Source organism: Zalophus californianus, chromosome 4 (assembly GCF_009762305.2).
Source record: "Zalophus californianus isolate mZalCal1 chromosome 4, mZalCal1.pri.v2, whole genome shotgun sequence".
NCBI classification, from domain to species: domain Eukaryota; kingdom Metazoa; phylum Chordata; class Mammalia; order Carnivora; family Otariidae; genus Zalophus; species Zalophus californianus.
In genome coordinates this window covers 162,162,921-162,181,174 of record NC_045598.1, presented here as the reverse complement: position 1 = coordinate 162,181,174, position 18,254 = coordinate 162,162,921, and the positions used below count along the sequence as shown (strand labels likewise).

Sequence of the window (18,254 nt, the reverse complement as noted above, 5' to 3'; positions counted from 1 at the left end):
TGTGTTAAAATGAAATGCTAAATGCAAACATTTAAACATTTACACGTTGCCCAATTCCTAATTGTACCAATAATTTGGGGGAGTTTGAGAAGTTACATTTATTATGAATAATGTTAAATCAATGTCTAGATTTTATCTAAACTTCACAGCCCCAGAAAATGCAGTGAATTTCTCAGATTCAATGGAAAGAGCTACACTTTGTCTCTATCATTTGGCTTTTTCACAAATCTCCATTTTGGGGGAAACATTTTTGTGATACTAGAAGGAAAATATGAATCATTCTTATGGGTTAAAGTATCTTGGGCCAGGATTTATTAGAGCCTTGGCCAAGACTTTATCTGCTCTCTCTTCATGTACAAGTATTGGCTGTTTCCTCTTGGGCTGATAACGGCACAGATTCTCATTTACTCTCTGGTCCATTTTCTTCTCATTCATGAATCAGCTTTGGCTAAAGGTTATTTCAGAAGCCAAGCAGGTATCATCAAAAGATACTTTTGTGGCAGATAAATAAGTGTCAGTGACAGTGATATCATCAAGCTCTGTGCTGAAGGGATCTGACTCCTTGATGACACTGTAATTTAGGGCCACACTGTAGTTAGTGGGTTTCTCCACTGGTTTCTGCTTGCATTTGCAGAGCTTGCTGAAGGCTGCACGGAATTTCTGGGACATGAGATTGTAAATCACCGGGTTGATGGCACTGTTGAGATAAATGCAAATTCTGCAAAAGAGCAAGAACCAATTTTCTTGGAAAGGGCTGGAGAGAAATGAGTTGACAACCACAAGAGTCCTGTAGGGCATCCATAAAAGGGCAAACAGAATTACAACCACTGCCAGCATCTTGGTGACCTATGGAGAAATAAAGAGAAATGCAGTGCAAACACAAATGAAAACAAAACAAACAAATTAAAATAAAACACCTCCCTTCCCCTCCCAACCCCCGCCAACCATTAGTTCCCAAGAGGTAGTCTGAGACAAGGGCTTAAATGCAGGCAGTTTATTTGTGAGATCATCCCAGGAAGCAGGATTAAGGGTAAAAGAGAGAGTGTGATAGAAGAAGAAAAGCTAAAACAGGATGTATTATTGCAATGACTCTCCTTGTGGGCAACTGTGGATCAAGTAATGCATTTCAGGATTATCTGTCCAGGGAAAGAGAGGCTGGGGCATTTATCCACTGGCTGCCAATCTCTGCTTTGTTGAGGAGTGCCCTTGGGGGCTTTAACTGGCCCACACTTCCTTGATTCTCCTGCATGGAAGCTTATGGGGGCTTTAAAGAGAAACTTGAGGCAGAGAAGATAGACAGGGGACAATGGATCCCAGAATCAGGATGTTTTCTGCAAGCAGGAACCATCCACTGTAGCAATGGCTGCAATCAGGGGCCAGCTAAGAGAATGTGACTCAGGCCACCAAAAATGTCTACGACAAGTGTTAGGAGACCTAGATCTAATCCCGTCTTTACTTACCTTATATGTGGCCCTGAGAAATGATCTTAACGTTATAGCTCATCTGTAAAATGGAGCCAATATTGCTCCCCTAAATCAAATGAGGTAACATAATAGTTTGAAAAGGATAAAATATCTTTTAAAAAAGCCAATGGTTGTTGAATGTCTACTATGCTCCAGATGCTAGACTAGCTGCTTTACATATGTTATCACATTTCAAAGGCTGAAAATCCTCCAAAATAGGTATTGCATCTTCCATTTTTCAAATTAGAAAATGAAGTGCAGGTGCTGGTAAGTACTTTGGCGGAAGTGGTGGAGTCTTAGAGCCGGGATTGGAAGCCAAGTCAGCCTGGATCCAAAGTTTTGCCCTTCCCACCATACAGCTCTCCTTCAGGGTAAAGGGAGATGCAGGACAGAGTAAACAAACTTTGAAATTTTACATAGAGTTGACCCTACTCCTAAGAATAAGCCATGCACAGGAGCTAGGACAGTAGGTAGGATGATATTAATATCCAAGATTGCCCAGGGACAAGATTATCAAAGAGCATAATTTAGCAGATTCTGGAGACTGACCTGGACTGAGATAAATCATTTGGTTTTGTCCATGTTAAGTTAAGTGGTTTTAAGACCTTAATGAAGTCATTCACCTGTACTTCCATGTCTACATCTGAAAATATGCCTGATTATATTGTTCATTTACTTCATAGAGATACTGAGAAAGTAAAATTTAAAAATAATGAACGTGATAAGGGCTTTGAAACTCTAAAGCACTATGGAAATATTACCTTTGATTAATGACAATATAAAGAGACCATAATATTTCAGTTCTATGGAGGACATATTAAAATTGTAGCAGGGGTTACCTTTGGGTAGAGAAGATAATAATTGATTGCTTTTCTTCAAAAGCAACACTTTATACATTTTAAAATAAGTTTTCAGTGGCACCTGGCTGGCTTAGTCAGTGAAGCATGCAACGCTTGATCTTGGGGTCATAAATTCAAGCCCCATGTTGGGTGTAGAGATTACTTTAAAAATAAAAAAATCTTTTACCTCTGAAACAAATAATACATTATATGTTAAAAAAAAAGAAAATAGCAGAAAGGGAAAAATGAAGGGGGGGATATTGGAGGGGGAGACGAACCATGAGAGACTATGGACTCTGAGAAACAACCTGAGGGTTCTAGAGGGGAGGGGGTGGGGGGATGGGTTAGTCTAGTGATGGGTATTAAAGAGGACACGTACTGCATGGAGCACTTGGGTGTTATACACAAACAATGAATCAGGGAACACTACATCAAAAACTAATGACGAGCCCCACGTGGAGTGTGGAGATTACTTCAAAAAACTAATGATGTAATGTATGGTGATTAACATATAATAAAATTTTTTTTAAATAAATAAATAAAATTTTCAGTTACCTTTAGTCTCTCACAGACTTTGAGAAATTCCAGCTTCCTCAGCCCAGACTTTCTAGATGTTCTGAACTTGGAAACTACCCAAAATGGAAGGAACAGATTCATCCCCCCCCCCCCCCCCATCCCTTTTGACCTTCCGGCTGTTTTACTAAAGCTAGTACTAGCAGCCTCTATCTTGTTCTGGCATTGAGGGGGATCCTGTTTTGAGAGAGGGCTTTTTAAAGGTCTTTAGAAATAAAGATTCTACATCTAGACACGTACTCTGTCATCAGTATCTACTATAAATTCATCTCCCAACCTTGTACTTAATCCTGGTAATAGAATCCATCTTGATCTGTGTTGGCAAATCTCCCTTGTCTCCCTAGCACATTTAGTCTTCTGATCCTGGGGCTCTGTTTTACTCTTAGCCATATCTCTTCTACCTTAGCTAGGAAACCCCTTGTATCCTACATTGTGGGAGTGAGGCTACTCTCTTGCTGTTATTCTTCCTGGATCTGTAGTAATTGCCTCTTTCCTTGGCTATCCAAATATTTGCTGTAAGACTTTTCATCTATGGGCACAAATAGACTTTGTCTTTTTTTTTTTTTTTCTTTTTTAACCATTACTATCTCTTTTTGAACAACTCCTACTACTTCCTTGCAGTGCCACCTATGAGCTATCCATCTACTCTCAAGGCAGGAACTAGTATTTCCAGTAGATATTAAGTACTCCTAGTGTCCACTGATTCTAAGAGATAGGTACTGAGTATGACAGAAGAGGCTTACTTTGATTTGTGTTTGAGGATAACAGAGACAGCTTCATAGGATTTTTAGGTAGACTGGTGAATTCTCCAAATGCTATAGTTTCTTGGGTTAGCCATAACATTAGTTCTCTGGAATTCCTTTCATGGAATAAGATCAATCCCATTGTGCAATTATTTTCCCAAAAAAACTTCATAGGTAGATCTTGTAATACCACATAAATATCCCATGTGTTTTGATGAACTAGCTAAAATCTTTATAAAGTATACTAATCACCATAAATTGATCAATTATTGCCAGTACTCCTCTGAATGCATTGCTCATTGCTGTATAATCCATCCAGTGACATAATCATAGAAGATAAATATGGAGATCACTAGAATTGAATCTCCAAAAGATATATCTTAGAATTTTCCTTTTATTCCTTTGCATGCTAAGCATTTAAGACTGGAATTAAAGTCATGTTTAAGAAGAGGGTTAAAGGGCGCCTGGGTGGCTCAGTTGGTTAAGCGACTGCCTTCGGCTCAGGTCATGATCCTGGAGTCCTGGGATCGAGTCCCTCATCGGGCTCCCTGCTCGGCAGGGAGTCTGCTTCTCCCTCTGACCCTCTCCCCTCTCATGCTCTCTCTCTATCTCATTCTCTCTCTCAAATAAATAAATAAAATCTTTAAAAAAAAAAAAGAAGAGGGTTAAAAGAACTGGGGAGAGAGAACCAATACTTATTGAGCACCTACTATGAGTTAGGTATAACTCTTTTTTTAAAGATTTTATTTATTTATTTGAGAGAGAGAGAGAGAGCAAGAAGGGGGAAGAGTCAGAAAGAGAAGCAGACTTCCCGCTGAGCAGGAAGCCTGATGTGGGACTCGATCCTGGGACTCAGGGATCATGACCTGAGTCAAAGGCAGTCGCTTAACTGACTGAGCCACTCAGGTGCCCTAGGAATAGCTCTTTATAAATATCTGATTTGATCTTCACAAACTTCTTGTAGATTATAAAATTTATTTTATGATTGAGGAAACTTGAAAAATACTAGTGATATTCTCAGGATTTGAGTCCATGTCCTTCAGACTATTGAGGTCATTCTTTTACATTTATATTTCCTCTATATAAGATAAATGAAGTTGAAAGTTGTGTTTAACTCTTGATCTTCATGTCAAAACCACATCTATTTAAAATATTTCAATTCATTCACTCAACAGCCAACATTTGGAACATCTGCTGTGTGTAAAGTGTTAAATTAAACCTATCTCTATACTGCTTATTCTCTATCATCTTGTCCTGAGCAAAGAACTGTTCTTGCTCTCAAGTTACTGTTTCCCTCCCTTCTAGGGCCATTTTGTCACTTTCCTGAAGCTCTCCCTGACCTCCAAGAATGTGCCCCAAGTCCCCTGTTCTGCCTCGCTCACTGTTCCCTGAGCTTCTCTTCAGACTCAGTGCATGGAGGGTAGTTACACTTCATATTTTGCTCACTGGGGGGTAGAGAAGTTGTTCTGTGTGAGAAGGTGTAATTTTCACATCGGTTCATATAATACCAGATAAAATATTATTCCAGAGATTCTGACTTCTTTCAGAGATTAAGAAGGATTTACTCAGTCAAGAGGTTAACTGAAGCCTAATTTTTTTCTGAGCAGACTTTTAAGATTATGAGTAAGTACTTTAATTGGTCCTAGGAAATCAGACTTAATTCAGTGATAAATATTCTGAGCTTTAGAAGAAGCTATAGTAATTATCATCTTTATCATCATCATCACTCACATCCCTGTCTTTGTCTCCTGTCTAGTACTCCAGGTTCTCTGACATCAGGTCACTACTTCATACCTGCCAAAATCCTCCCACTCCTTGCCAAGGACTAAGCATCCTGTATTTGAATCTCTGCTTGCTACACAATGAGGTTGCTACTATCACATTTGAGTTCTTTATGATGGCTCATGGTAAAGATATGTAAACATTATCTTATTTAATGCTTAAAATAACTCTATGTGTAAGCTAGTATTAGCTCTATTTTGCATATGGGGAAATTGGGGTTTACAGAATGTATGTGATTTGTCTAAAGACACATGAGTAGTAAGTGACAAAGCTGTGATTCAACCTAAGTCTACTTAAGCCAAAGCCCATGCTCTTTCCTTTATAGTTTGCTCTTTCTCTCTTTGAAAGTCTTTTGCATTTCCAATGATGAGATTTCTACTGTGTTATCCCCGTTGTGGTCACTTAAACACTTAACTTCTTCTAAGCATAAATCCAACATACATATTGCTGCTAGATTTCCAAACTTAAAGTTTGAATTTCATCTGTCTTTGTGTTTTTCTCTCCAATTGTCAGGTGAAACATTGAACCCACATTTAATATCTACCTACCCCTTTTCACTTAATGTCAGTGAGGGAGCATTGTCTTTAAGAAAAGCCACAGTTTCAAGGTTAATATCTCTGCCACGTGCTTCCATAGCCCCCCCGGGCAAACTTTGACAACACTACCAAAACTTTTTATTGCAATGATCTATATTTGTCCACCTCTCTAATACATGGTAAGCTTCTTCAGGGACTGGGTAAGTTTATTAATTTCTTTGTCCTCAGGGATTTAGTACAGTGTGTGACATAAGAAAGCCCCCAGTAAATGTTGAATAAATTCAGGCATGGAAAGAATTATTTCAGAATTGTAGACATGATCCTTTATTGGATTTTAATACTCCAAAATTTTGTTGGAGGATTTTTGCAAACATTTTATTTTTTAATATTAAAAAATCTCTTTTAAGTGGAGATTGGCTAATTAATAAAATGAGTCCTTAATACATTTCAGCTTTTTGTTGAAATAAATATATTTAAAAATTTTAAGTAAGTGTGGAGTAAAATAAATATAATGATGTTTCTAAAATTAATCAAATGGAAAATACATCTCCAGTGGGATAATAGAGAATACATTTAATCCCACTCATAATTATTTTTAGTTAATTCCCAATACCTTTGATTGACCCTAATCACTTTCTAAAATATTCACAAGTTTTTAGTGTATCCATAGCTTGGATTTTAACAGCTCTTATTCATTACAGATGTAAACACCTAGAAAAAAATGTTCTGGAGATCAGTTTTCATACACTGTTGTTGGAGTTTTATTTCTATTGCTATTCCTTATCCCAAATAAAGGGGCAAAGATGCAAATCTGAAAATATCTTTGGACCATTGTTTTAAGCCTTGACAATTTTGCTAGGACAATGCATGAGATATGTGATGAGATGAAAGATTGCTTCTTTACAAACCTCTGTACCAGTATGTAAAATTCCTTGAGAAACAGTATGACACAATCTTCAGGGGAAAATGATTTTACAATATATTTGGATGGGGAAAGAATTTATCCATTCATTTAGGAGATTCATTTGCATCTGTCCTATGTTCCAGTCAATGTCCTGGCTCTTGATTTGATAACGATCCAGAGAGACATTGCTAATGGCTTCATGTAACTTATAATCTGATGAGTAGTTATAATACATTGTGACGAATCCAAAGACAGAGAAATTTTGGGTTCTATGAGAGCACCTGATCTGGAGTTGAGGTCAACGGGTGGTTTGTAAGGGCTCTCTGGTCTCAGTGACATCTAAGCCAAAATCTGGAGGTAAAGAGAGGCAGGAAGAGTGTTTCTGCAGAGACTGGATGTGTGTAGCAGTCTGGAGGCATGAGATAGTGAGGTCTATCATGGGGACCAGAAGTAATTTAGTATGCAAGTTCTGGGGTGCCTGAGTGGCACAGTCCATTGAGTGAACAACTCTTGGTTTCAGCTTGGGTCTGATCTCAGGGTCATGAGATGGAACCCTATGTTGGGCTCCGTGCTCAGCACTGAGTCTGCTTCAGATTCTCTCACCCTCTGCCCCTCCTGTTCATACCCTCTCTCTCTCTCTCTCTCTCTCTCTCATAAATAAATCTTTAAAAAAAATTTTAGTATGCAAGTTCCAATTGCAGGTCATGTGAATAAGTGGAACTCCATCTTTCTCTAGGAAGCTTGTGGAAGCCATTACAAAAGTCATCATTTTTACCTGATGAGGTGATGTCACACTCTGTGGGGTGCTTGGCCTTCCATTGCTACGACAAGAAGGAGAGATGCAGCTGTCAAAGGAGATACAGTGTCGAGTTCTGAAAATGTCAGCTCCATGAAGCCTTTTAGTAATGAGGAGGGAGGCAGCCACTTTTGCACAGTATAGTGAGGACAAGAAAGGAGGCTGATTAAGTTGATTAAATTTAATCGATTGATTAAAACATAGTATTGAGAGAGAGAGAGAGATTGCAGACATTGATGGTTGAGGAGAAGAGCAGGGAGGGAACAGGAGTTGCTAAGTAAGGGCCTTTGTCCTTGGCCACCATGGTGAAGGGTTATCTTTCTCACGAGGATCAGCTTGAAAATTTTAAGTCAAGCCCTACTATATATATTTTACTTTTCATTATATTTAATTATGTGGAATAGTGGCATATAGCTCTCATAAAAGAGTTTGGATTCAGTCCTTCTCAACACATCCTTTAGTAATCTTTATAAAACCTCTAGATAATGATCCTACTAGGGATTTCTTTTCTTCTTCTTCTTCTTTCTTCTTCTTCTTTCTTCTTTCTTCTTTCTCCTTTCTCCTCCTCCTCCTCCTCCTCCTTCTTTTTCTTCTTTTCTTCCTTCTTCTTCTTCTTTCTTCTTCTCCTTCTCCTTCCTCTTCCTCTTCCCTTTCTCTCTCTCTCTCTTTTTTTAATGTGAACTGGACAGATTTCTAGCTTCTGATTTTTAAGGTTGAGATTATGGTTCCTTCAGGGGACACTAGTTCAACTTGGCATATATGTGCTGCATATGAAAAACCAGGCTAATTAAGTTCTCTATTTCAGCCTGCTAAGGATCCTTGTATTACTAACTACTATCCCTATTACTAGTACTATGACTTTTACTACAAGTTCTAAAACTATTAACTAATGTTTGTATATTGCTTTTAAAAAAAAGTGTTAGATTTATGGGAAAGTTGCAAAGATAATACAGAGTTTCCATCTATTTTACATCAAAGTCCCCCTATTATTAACACCTTTTATAGGTATGGTGCATTTGTCACAATTAACAAACCAATATTGATACTTTTTCTATGGAGTTAGTTAACTTCATACTTTATTTAAATTTCATTAGTTTTTTCCTGGTGCACTTTTTCTGTTCCAGGATCTCATCCAGCATACTGTGTTATATTTAGTCATCTCATCTCCTTAGGTTCTTCTGGGAAGTGGCAGTTTCTCTAACTTTCCATAATTTTGATGGTCTTGATAATTTTGAGGAGTACCAGTTAGGTGTTTTATAGAATATCCATCAATTTGAGCTTGGCTGATGTTTTCTCACACTTAGAATGAAGTTAGAGATTTGGGGGAGGAAGGCCACAGAGGCGAACTGCCATTCTCAACACAATATTTGAGTGCATGTTATCAACTTGACTTATGACTAATGTTAACCTCATATCTTGCTTTATTGAGATATAATATACATATAATTAAATTCACCCACTTAAAGTGTGTAATTCAAGAGTTTTTAGTATATTCCCAGAGTTGTACAACCATTACCACACTCTAATTTTAGAACATCTTCATCATCCTGAAAAGAAACCCCATACCCATTATAGGTCACTCCCACCTTCCCCAGCTCTAGATTGCCCTAGGCAACTGCTAATATATTCATGGCCCCATAGATTTGCCTATACTGAACATCTCATTTGAATGGAATTAATCTTTTGTGGTATGACTGGCTTCTTTCACTTGGCATAATGTTTTAAGGTTCATCCATGTTGGAGTATGTATTAGTACTTCATTTCTTTTTATTGCTGTATAATATTTTACTATTTGTTGGAAAAGGGACTGGTAAAAAAGAAGGGTTGCAAGAGGGAGATGCAGAGTCGATTTATTTTTCTCAAAAATGGAAGATATTATATCTTTGTTTTCTTGGGGAGCAATCCCACAGAGAGGGGAAAATTTGTGATCCAGGAGAGAGAGAAAGAAAGACAACTGGAAGAACTGTGCTCTTGAATAGGGAACAGAATGGGGTGCACAAGTGGTGAGGTTGGCCTCCTCTCAGTCATATACACAAAAAAAAACACTTTTTCAATATCTTCCCCTTTTTCTTAGCCACACTTGATCTAAGATATCAAGATAATGCAGGAGAAAATTCTACCTTTCTTGTCAATACCCTGAATCCTGAATGGAGTCCTAACAGCAGCTAATTGTTTAATTCCTTGTATTAAAAAAGTACTTTCATTGTCATCAAGCCATTTTGTGTTTATATCCCTATGAAATCTGTAGGGCAGGTGTTATTGTTTGCATTTTATTGATGAGGGATGGAAACTGAGCTCAGAGAAGCAGAGAAAGGTCATACAACTCATATATACATATAAGTAGCAAAGCTAGTTATCAGATAGTCTTTTGATACTACCCCTAGATTTTTTTCTAGATAATTACAGAAATCAACATATATACAGAGCTGAAGACTTCCAATTGTTGTAAATAATGTTTATGAAATACTTGGAAAGGCCAATATTGTTGGCAGGAATCATCAGTAGTCCTGGGATTACATGTGTTTTTTTGCTACATTTAGAAAGTACTGATTAGAGAGAAGAAAGTTGTCATAACAAGGCAGAATAAGGATCCTTCACACCAATCTATCTCCTAGGGAAAAAAAAATAAACAGTAAAATTTAAAATGCAAAAGTAATAAAATGGAATCAAAAATAAAATGGGAACTTTTATTTCTGGGGCCACAGTCCAATTAGTAGCATGTTATTTGTGAGGATCTGATTACATGGGATTTGGGGACACTTTAATTATCAGCAATTAGTTTATTAATCTGTCCAGGAAGTTATAGGGAGTTGATTGACATCTCAGTTCTCTGGAAGATTTAGTTGGAATTCTTGCATTGATTCAGAAAAAAATTCTGACTTTTGATTTTATGTATGATTCAGAAAAGATTCTGTGCATGATCATGGGTCTTGCTATCATCTAGACATTCTTCCTTAGGAGAGAAAAGCTGCGGCATACTGCTGTATGTCAGTGAATGGCCAAGTCTAGTGGGTATGGAAGAAAGAGTTGGAATTGGCGTGTAACACCTTGGTTGCACAATCCCTCTCTGACCCTGAAGAGATTGGGCAGATCACACGACTTATGTTTGAACCTCATTTTCCAGAGTCAGTAAATGTAAAATCTATATTTCTCCCAAAAGTCTCTCCAGTTCCAACATTCTAAGAAAATCTAACTTATGTTACTCATGGTAACAAAATATTTAGACATGCTTGTGATCATTTTCACATAATTGGGTTTTGTTATTTGGGGGTTGTAAGGCCAGGCAAAGGGAAATAGTACCTGGAGCATAAATATTCCTCAAGGTACTGATAAACTATAGGAATAAATTCAATTCCTAATAATAGAGATTGTCAGTAATCATCTTAATTGCTGTGTTCACAGGAAGATGCAGTTCCCTGAAGTGCTGAAAAAATTACTAGAATTCATTTTAACTTCCTGTAGCTAATTAAGAACATGGTGCATCTCTAGACCCAGAACCCTGGCTTCCTAGCCTTCTATTATTTTCCCTTTTAAAGTTTATTATAACTGAAATATGGTTGAAGAACTTGAGTCATTGAGATGTATTGGAGCATCACCTTGAGAAGAAAGCAAATAATTGAATCCTCTTTTAGGAATACTGTCAATTTAAAGACTGAATCTGTAGAAGTTATAAAAGGAATGCTGAAATAAAAATTATTTAATAACAGGTACCAGGGTCCATTCAAACATTTGGTTGAAATTCAGTGGCAGAATATAAAGATTTCAGGGCAATATTAAATACTGTGGAAAAGCTTTCTTAAAACTAAAAAGGCAAAGCTATGTAAGAGGAGATGACAACCATATCAATAACTGGTGTTGGAAGACTACCACTCTTATAATGAATGATCTTCAAGAGCGTCAGAACAGGTAACTCTAATTTGTGGATCATTGTCTCTTTATTTGTTTTGAATCTCCCACATTCTATAACACCAAAGTTCTGTTTTTGGCTTCATGACCAGAGTAAATCAACAACAAACTTTTATTGGATCCCTAGTACACAAAAGTTTGGGAGAAGTCCTTAGTAAATATGCCTGCCACATAATAAGTGCTCAATGCACAGTTGAATTATTCCTGAGTAAATATTTATTTTTCACAAATGTTAAAATATAATTGTGGAGGTATGTGTAGGTTTAGGACTCTTTAAATTAGCAAAGTGTTCTAGTTCTTGTACTTCTGGCTGGAATATACCCAATTTCAAAAGTGTATTTCCTTCTGGAAACATTCTCTTGGTTAATGAATACAAAACAGTTAGCTTTAATATTCTAATGCCATTCTTTGAAGAGTAACAATACGTTTTATGTTTGGCTCCTGTCCATGTTCTCCTGTATTGCTACATTTTAACAAAGTGTTCTGTTACTGGGAATATTTTGCTCTCAGATGGCCTTCAGCAAAGTGATCAATGACCCTTTGCATTTTGTTACATAAATTGAGCCAGTTGAAGAATAAACTTGAGACAGTTATATAAATCTGAATTTAGGTAAGCTTCTACACTGATTGTGAGTTCTGGGATTTTCCTCTTCCAGAGGTGTTCTGCTTTGTTTTGACTTAGAGTCTGGCAATGTGGTTTGTAAAAGACAGTTGTAATCAATGTGGGGTGCTTTGTACTATGGAGTGAGATAATTGGTGGGGTTTAAAAATTGAATGATGGGACCACCAACGGGCTTAGAATCAACTCAGTTAAAGTATAATTAGTCAGTTAAAGTATAATAAAAGTGAATAAGGTCAGAGTGGTGATTTATGGTGGGGAGATCATGGACTGTCAAATCCTGCCTTGTGGATTACTTACAAATTTCTTGGCAAGGAGCCACTTATGGATGCTAATGCATGGGTTCGGTTCTTGACTCCACCTGTCAAGTACTATATCTAAATATTCCATTAAGAACTTAGAGCCATTCTGGATAGAATTATAGAGTATTTTCTGGACTCTATTCTGATTAAAGATGTCCATGAAAATAGTAGAAGAGATTCACAGTAGAGAAATTTTGGTAGTATTTGGTGATGCTTGGGGAAGAAGTGGGGATTAAGGGAGAAGTAGGGATTACAGAAATAAATAGTGATACAAGCTTTTTAAATATAAATTTGTAAGTGTGGTGCATCCAGTGAAATTGAAAAAAAAAATGTCTCCACAATTGTAAGTGTGCTGAGAAAGCAGACTTGTCAAGCAGAGCTGTTCTCTGAGTGAGACATTTGTGGGGACAGGAAATTGAGCTCTATCTCCCGGGGGGCCATGCGCTGGCCCTGCCCTTGGTAGGACACATGAGCATAGTTGAGAGGTGGAGCTGCAGAAGGACATGTTTTCATATAGAACACCATGTGACCCGTCCTCTGTGACACCCCCAGATGCTTTACTGAGCATCACCAAATACCAAGTGTAAGGATGCTTATGGGAAACAGAGAGAGCTCTGCACCCAGGTCTGATACGGGATGAACCCTCAAAGCCCATTCTTTCTTTCAAAAGCCAAGTTAGAGCGAGGTACAAACACACAAAGAGTGGAAAAAGTGATGGGACCCTGAGCTATTCTGGTTTGTGGAACTAGAGTTCAGGGCTAAATTATACCCAAACCTCTCAGGGTGAGAGAGAGCCTGAGTGGCTGTGAGCCTCACTTTCTGAGAATATCTGAGTCTGTGTTAGAGGACAGACTGTGCAGTATTTCTTAAAATGTTTCAGTATAGAATGAGGAAAACGGGATGAAAATGGAAGACAGTCTAATCTAGCAATAGAAATTAGCAGATGAGAGGGAGTAAGAGCGTTCAGATATACGCAATGTCTCCTGCGTGCTGGGCAGTGCGCTTGGCATTTTCTTCATATCAGCCCCTACTTTATCTGCATTCTACCGAGGATAAAACCGATGCCAAGGAAGTCCTATGCTGATGAATGAAAGCCACAATTTAAGGGCATGGGTATTTCACTGCAAAGTCTCCCTCTTCTCTTCACCATAATACCTTGAATTGGGGGCAAAAAAAAATTTCTTTTGAAGTTTGCAAAACCAAAAAACAGGTGGATTGAAAGTTTAGATGTGGTAAAGACTGCCAGAGTGGAACAGGAGAATGAAAAATGAATTCCTAGTTCGCCCAAGGGTTACACCTCAGCACCTACCAGAGCTATCCTGTTCCCTCCACTAAGTTCTGAGGGAACATGTTTTTTGAACGTTTCCATTTTGTGGGCCTTCCTGTTAACAGTGGAGAACTAAAGATAAAGTTTGCAGCTGGACTTTCGGATTCGCTACCAGACTTCCTGCAACACTAGCAGCTATTGCAGTGTGGGGGTTTGAGGGTTGGTTACAGTCTGATAGTTGTGGGAGATGAAAGGCTGTCTCCCTTCCTGTTGCTTTGATGTTTTCTTGTTCACAGGATGCCAACGTTTGGAAACATGCTGGGAAGGAGAAAACTCAGCCAGTAGAATTGGGATCCAAATTATAATAACATCTCAGCTGTAGAAAATAAAATGTCATTCTAAATTCTTTCATGAGCCGCCCTGGAACAAGGCTACAGTGCGTCTGCTGTGGGTTGAGTGTGCTACTTAGCCTTTTCTAAATGTTCTCTTCCAGGTAAATCACTAGTGAATGACTAAGCATGCAGAAAACCCTGCCCTACCACCTTGCGTGGGTTTTCTTACCCCTGTTCTCTAGGATGTGTTTACTTCTCCTGATCATTTTTCTCTTTGGAACCACACCTTAAAACTTCTGAATGAGGCATCTTGGCTGGCTGTGAGCTGGGCATCCAGTTGCTGGCTCTAACACTTCTCTGAAGATATTGATCCTTTCTGAGGGAGATATTTCCAGATCTCATCTCTCCCTTGTGCTTCTCTGGCCCTACAGCCTGGTGAGGGTAACACTGTAGACAGTGATCTAGACACACAATCCCTCAGCTCACCCAGCAGGGGATGGGAAATCAATGAGAATATTTTAAAATGTAAAATGTGAATGATGGAGGGGAAGAGAGGTAATCTCTAAATAGAAGTAAAGCTCTCAGGGCTGCCAAAGTTTTAGTGGGCATTTAGTGGTCTTGCTCCTAAAGATCTTGGACAAAGTACCTTATCATGGTGGCCAAGAGCACCTGGAAGGCAGCCAACTCCTTCTCTATCTGGGTCTATCCCAGGAGAGACTACCTGCACCATGCTTGGGCCTATCTGGAGTTACAGAGAGAATGTTCTAGCTGTCCCCAAAGAACTCACAACAACAGCCAAATGGGGAAAGTATGTTTCTTTCCTTCAGCAAGTCATAAACTCAGCACTTTTCACTGATTTTTAGCTCTCTGATGGCTAACCATGGGACTCAGAATCAGAAGACTTGGTTTGAAATGTCAGCTTTGCCAATCATTACCCCTCAAAGCTTTCTGAACCTTGCTACCCCAGTTAAAATGTGAATACAATATAATTGAGGATTAATTCCAAGGAGGATGTGAAAACACATTGAAGCATATAGTATAACTTTCTAATATGAGGTGCTGTTATATTCCTTATCCTGTCTTGAAATCTGCGTCCTTGGCAAGGGGTGCCAGCTTTATCACCCCTTGTTCGCCTAACAGATTGAATGGAGCTACTTTGCATTTATCTGCTTTTAGCGGTTTGACTCAAAAACCTCCATGAGTCTATAAGGTGTCTGATGCAAACCACAGCATGCTGGGCCTGTGCTATGAAGTCCAAGCTTTTACCACAGATTATTAAGTCATTAGAGTTTCTTTGCAATGGTATTGTCCAGGTGGTACTAATATAGTGGTTGAGGGAACAGGCTGGATTCTAATTCTAGTTCTGCCTCTCTCTAGCTGTATAAAGTTGGGCAGGATATCTCACGCCTGTAAGCCTCAGTATACTCATCTGTGAAATAGGAGTAAGTGTAAAGAATACATGATGTAATTTATGTAAAGCATCCACATAGAGTATGGGCTTCCATAAACAACACATCATTTAAACTATCTCTGGGAAAATGTGGAGGATTTAACTAAAGAGCCGAGAAGACTGACAACCACCACCACCACAATAATAATTCCTTACTATACTCAATATATCTTAAACATAACACCAGGGATTTTATTGAATTACTTAATTGTTGCAGTATTTATGAAGTAGGTATTCTTTTCATTTTATAGATGAAGAGAAAGAGATCCAGAGAAGAGAATATTAACTTTCTAGAGACAGTGGCAGGTACTAACCTTTTCCTAGGTTGCTTTCTCTCTTATCTCCCTGCTTACTTCTTTTTTTTAAAAAAGATTTTATTTATTTATTTGACACAGAGAGACACAGTGAGAGAGGGAACACAAGCGGGGGGAGTGGGAGAGGGAGAAGCAGGCTTCCGGCGGAGCAGGGAGCCTGATGTGGGGCTCGATCCCAGGACCCTGGGATCATGACCTGAGCTGAAGGCAGATGCTTAACTGACTGAGCCACCCAGGTGCCCCTCTCCCCGCTTATTTCTGTGTACTAACAGTCCCATTCTGAGAGGATCCTGTTTCTTCATTTGTTTATTTGTTTCTTGTCTTTTTTTCGTCTCTAGAATGATGGCTTCTACCTACCCTACACGCAAGGAGCAACATGAAGGTCTGACACCTAGTAGGTGCCAAAAATATTCAAGAAATGAATGAATGAACAATTCACTAATGCTACTCTAAGTATTGCTTCTTCCATGGAGTTCCATGTGGTTGTTTGGTACTTCCAGCCCTAATCACAAATGTCATTATTATTTGGGGTCTGATTTCTTTTCTAATATGTAAGATCTCGAGGGCAAGAATAGGGTATACTGCGTATTTTTATCTCTTGCCCTTGAATCAAGGTTTGGTATTAAAAAATGCTTAGAGTCAACAATTAAAATCAATGTGTAAAGATTCAGTCTCAAAAAGGGGCCATGATAGATCAGACTGGAATTATGGTGAAGAAAATTTTCAGGGAACAACCTGTTATTCTGTAGAAATAAACAATTGTTGGATATAATGTTACAAAGAACTCAGGAAATGTGAACAACAAAAGAGATGCTAAGTCAATATGATTTACGCTGAGGTCACTTCCCATTATCAACGTTGACTGATACTGTATTAATATATACCAGGGTGGGGTTTGCCTACAAAAGATACAAACCCCAGTCATTTGACAGTCATTCTTGTACTGTCTTCTCTGTCTGCTGTCACATCTAATCATCCGTGGTTTTTCTGTCCCTCATGAAGCTGTAGACAACTATTTCTCGGGATGTCACTCTGCATCTTAAATTTGTACTTTAGAGCCCATTGAACTCAAGGATTCTCCCATATAATGGGCAAAGCAAAAAATATAATATTTAGGGGATACAGAGTCAAGATGACGGTAGGGGATACACTAGCTGCTAACTTAGGCTGCCTGCGATAAGCTTGAACTTTCTTGTTTTGGGCAATTTTGTGGTAATTCTTGTTTGGATAATATTTGTTTAATATGTATTTATAATTTATTTCTTGAGCACCCTTCACATACCTGTACAAAGTATATAACATTTTCACAAATAAACTTTTAAATAGGAATCGTTCAAGGGTCAGCAAGCCTTTATTATAAGGAGCCAGACAGTAAGTATTTTAGCCTTTTTGAGTCCCTGTCATAACTATTCAGCTCTGCCCCTGTGAGAGAAGCCACGAAAGACACATGGGTGAATGGGCGTGGCTGTGAGTGTTATTTAGAAAAACAAGCCATAGAGCTGGATTTGGCCCATGACTGTAGTTTGCCAACCAATGGAATAGTCCAATGCTTCTGGTAAAGCAAGGTAAATGGCGCATAACTTATTTCAAACCACTCTTGTGATTTTCGGTGAAATTTTTCTAATTATTCATCTAATTATCAACAGATCCTATGAAAAATACAGACCGAATAATGCTGGCTGTCAGCGTGGGGACCAAAGTTTTGATTGAAAATTTGACTTCTCTATGACAGAATCATCATGAGCATTACTACTCGAAACAAATGTCACCTAAAAAAATATCCTGCTGATACAGTACTTTTAATAATCCTGGGAGATATTTTCCCAGAAGATGTGTGCTCCTACAGACGCTGGATTCAGGAGTTCGTGTAGAAACCAGTACCAGAATCAGCTGGAGGGGATGCACTTCCAGACTGATGGCCGTGGGCCGTGCTGGCCCAGAGCAAGCCAGTCCGTTGGTTCTGCTATCAGACTCTCCTCATCTGTGCCGGAATCCTGGCTCCAGCACTCACCAGTTGTTGGACTTGGCGCCCATCTCTAATTTCTGAGTCTCCATTTTCTCTTCAGTAAAAGTGAGAGAAATTTTACCTATCTCCCAGGTTGTGTGGATAAATGAGATGATGTTGATCAAGGGCTTATGTAGTGTTTGGAACATAGTAAATGCTAGAAAAGCAAAGCTAATTTTAAAACTAACGTTAGAAATCACTCATTACTTACTGTGCATCAGACACCATTCTGAGTGTTTCATTTACAAATCAGCTCATCGAGTCTCCACAATAGCATCGTGAGGAAGGTGCTACCATGACTTCCATGTTACCAGCGAGGGAACCCATCTATACTTACAAGTGGCAAAGCTGGGATTTGATCCAAACAGTTTGCCCCTGTCTGTGCTGGAACCACTCTGGCTGCCGCCAAGAAGGCCTCTTGAA

General features: G+C 38.6%; 1 protein-coding gene across 1 annotated transcript in view; it reads right to left on the bottom strand.

Moving 5' to 3' along the window:
• Positions 1-438: 438 nt before the first annotated feature.
• The window catches only part of TRHR (thyrotropin releasing hormone receptor), a 35,225-nt gene continuing 17,409 nt past the window's right edge, over positions 439-18,254 (bottom strand). The window contains exon 2 of the mRNA XM_027577668.1: positions 439-846. Coding sequence (XP_027433469.1) covers positions 439-846 — 408 coding nt within the window. The remainder of the gene's footprint in view (positions 847-18,254) is intronic.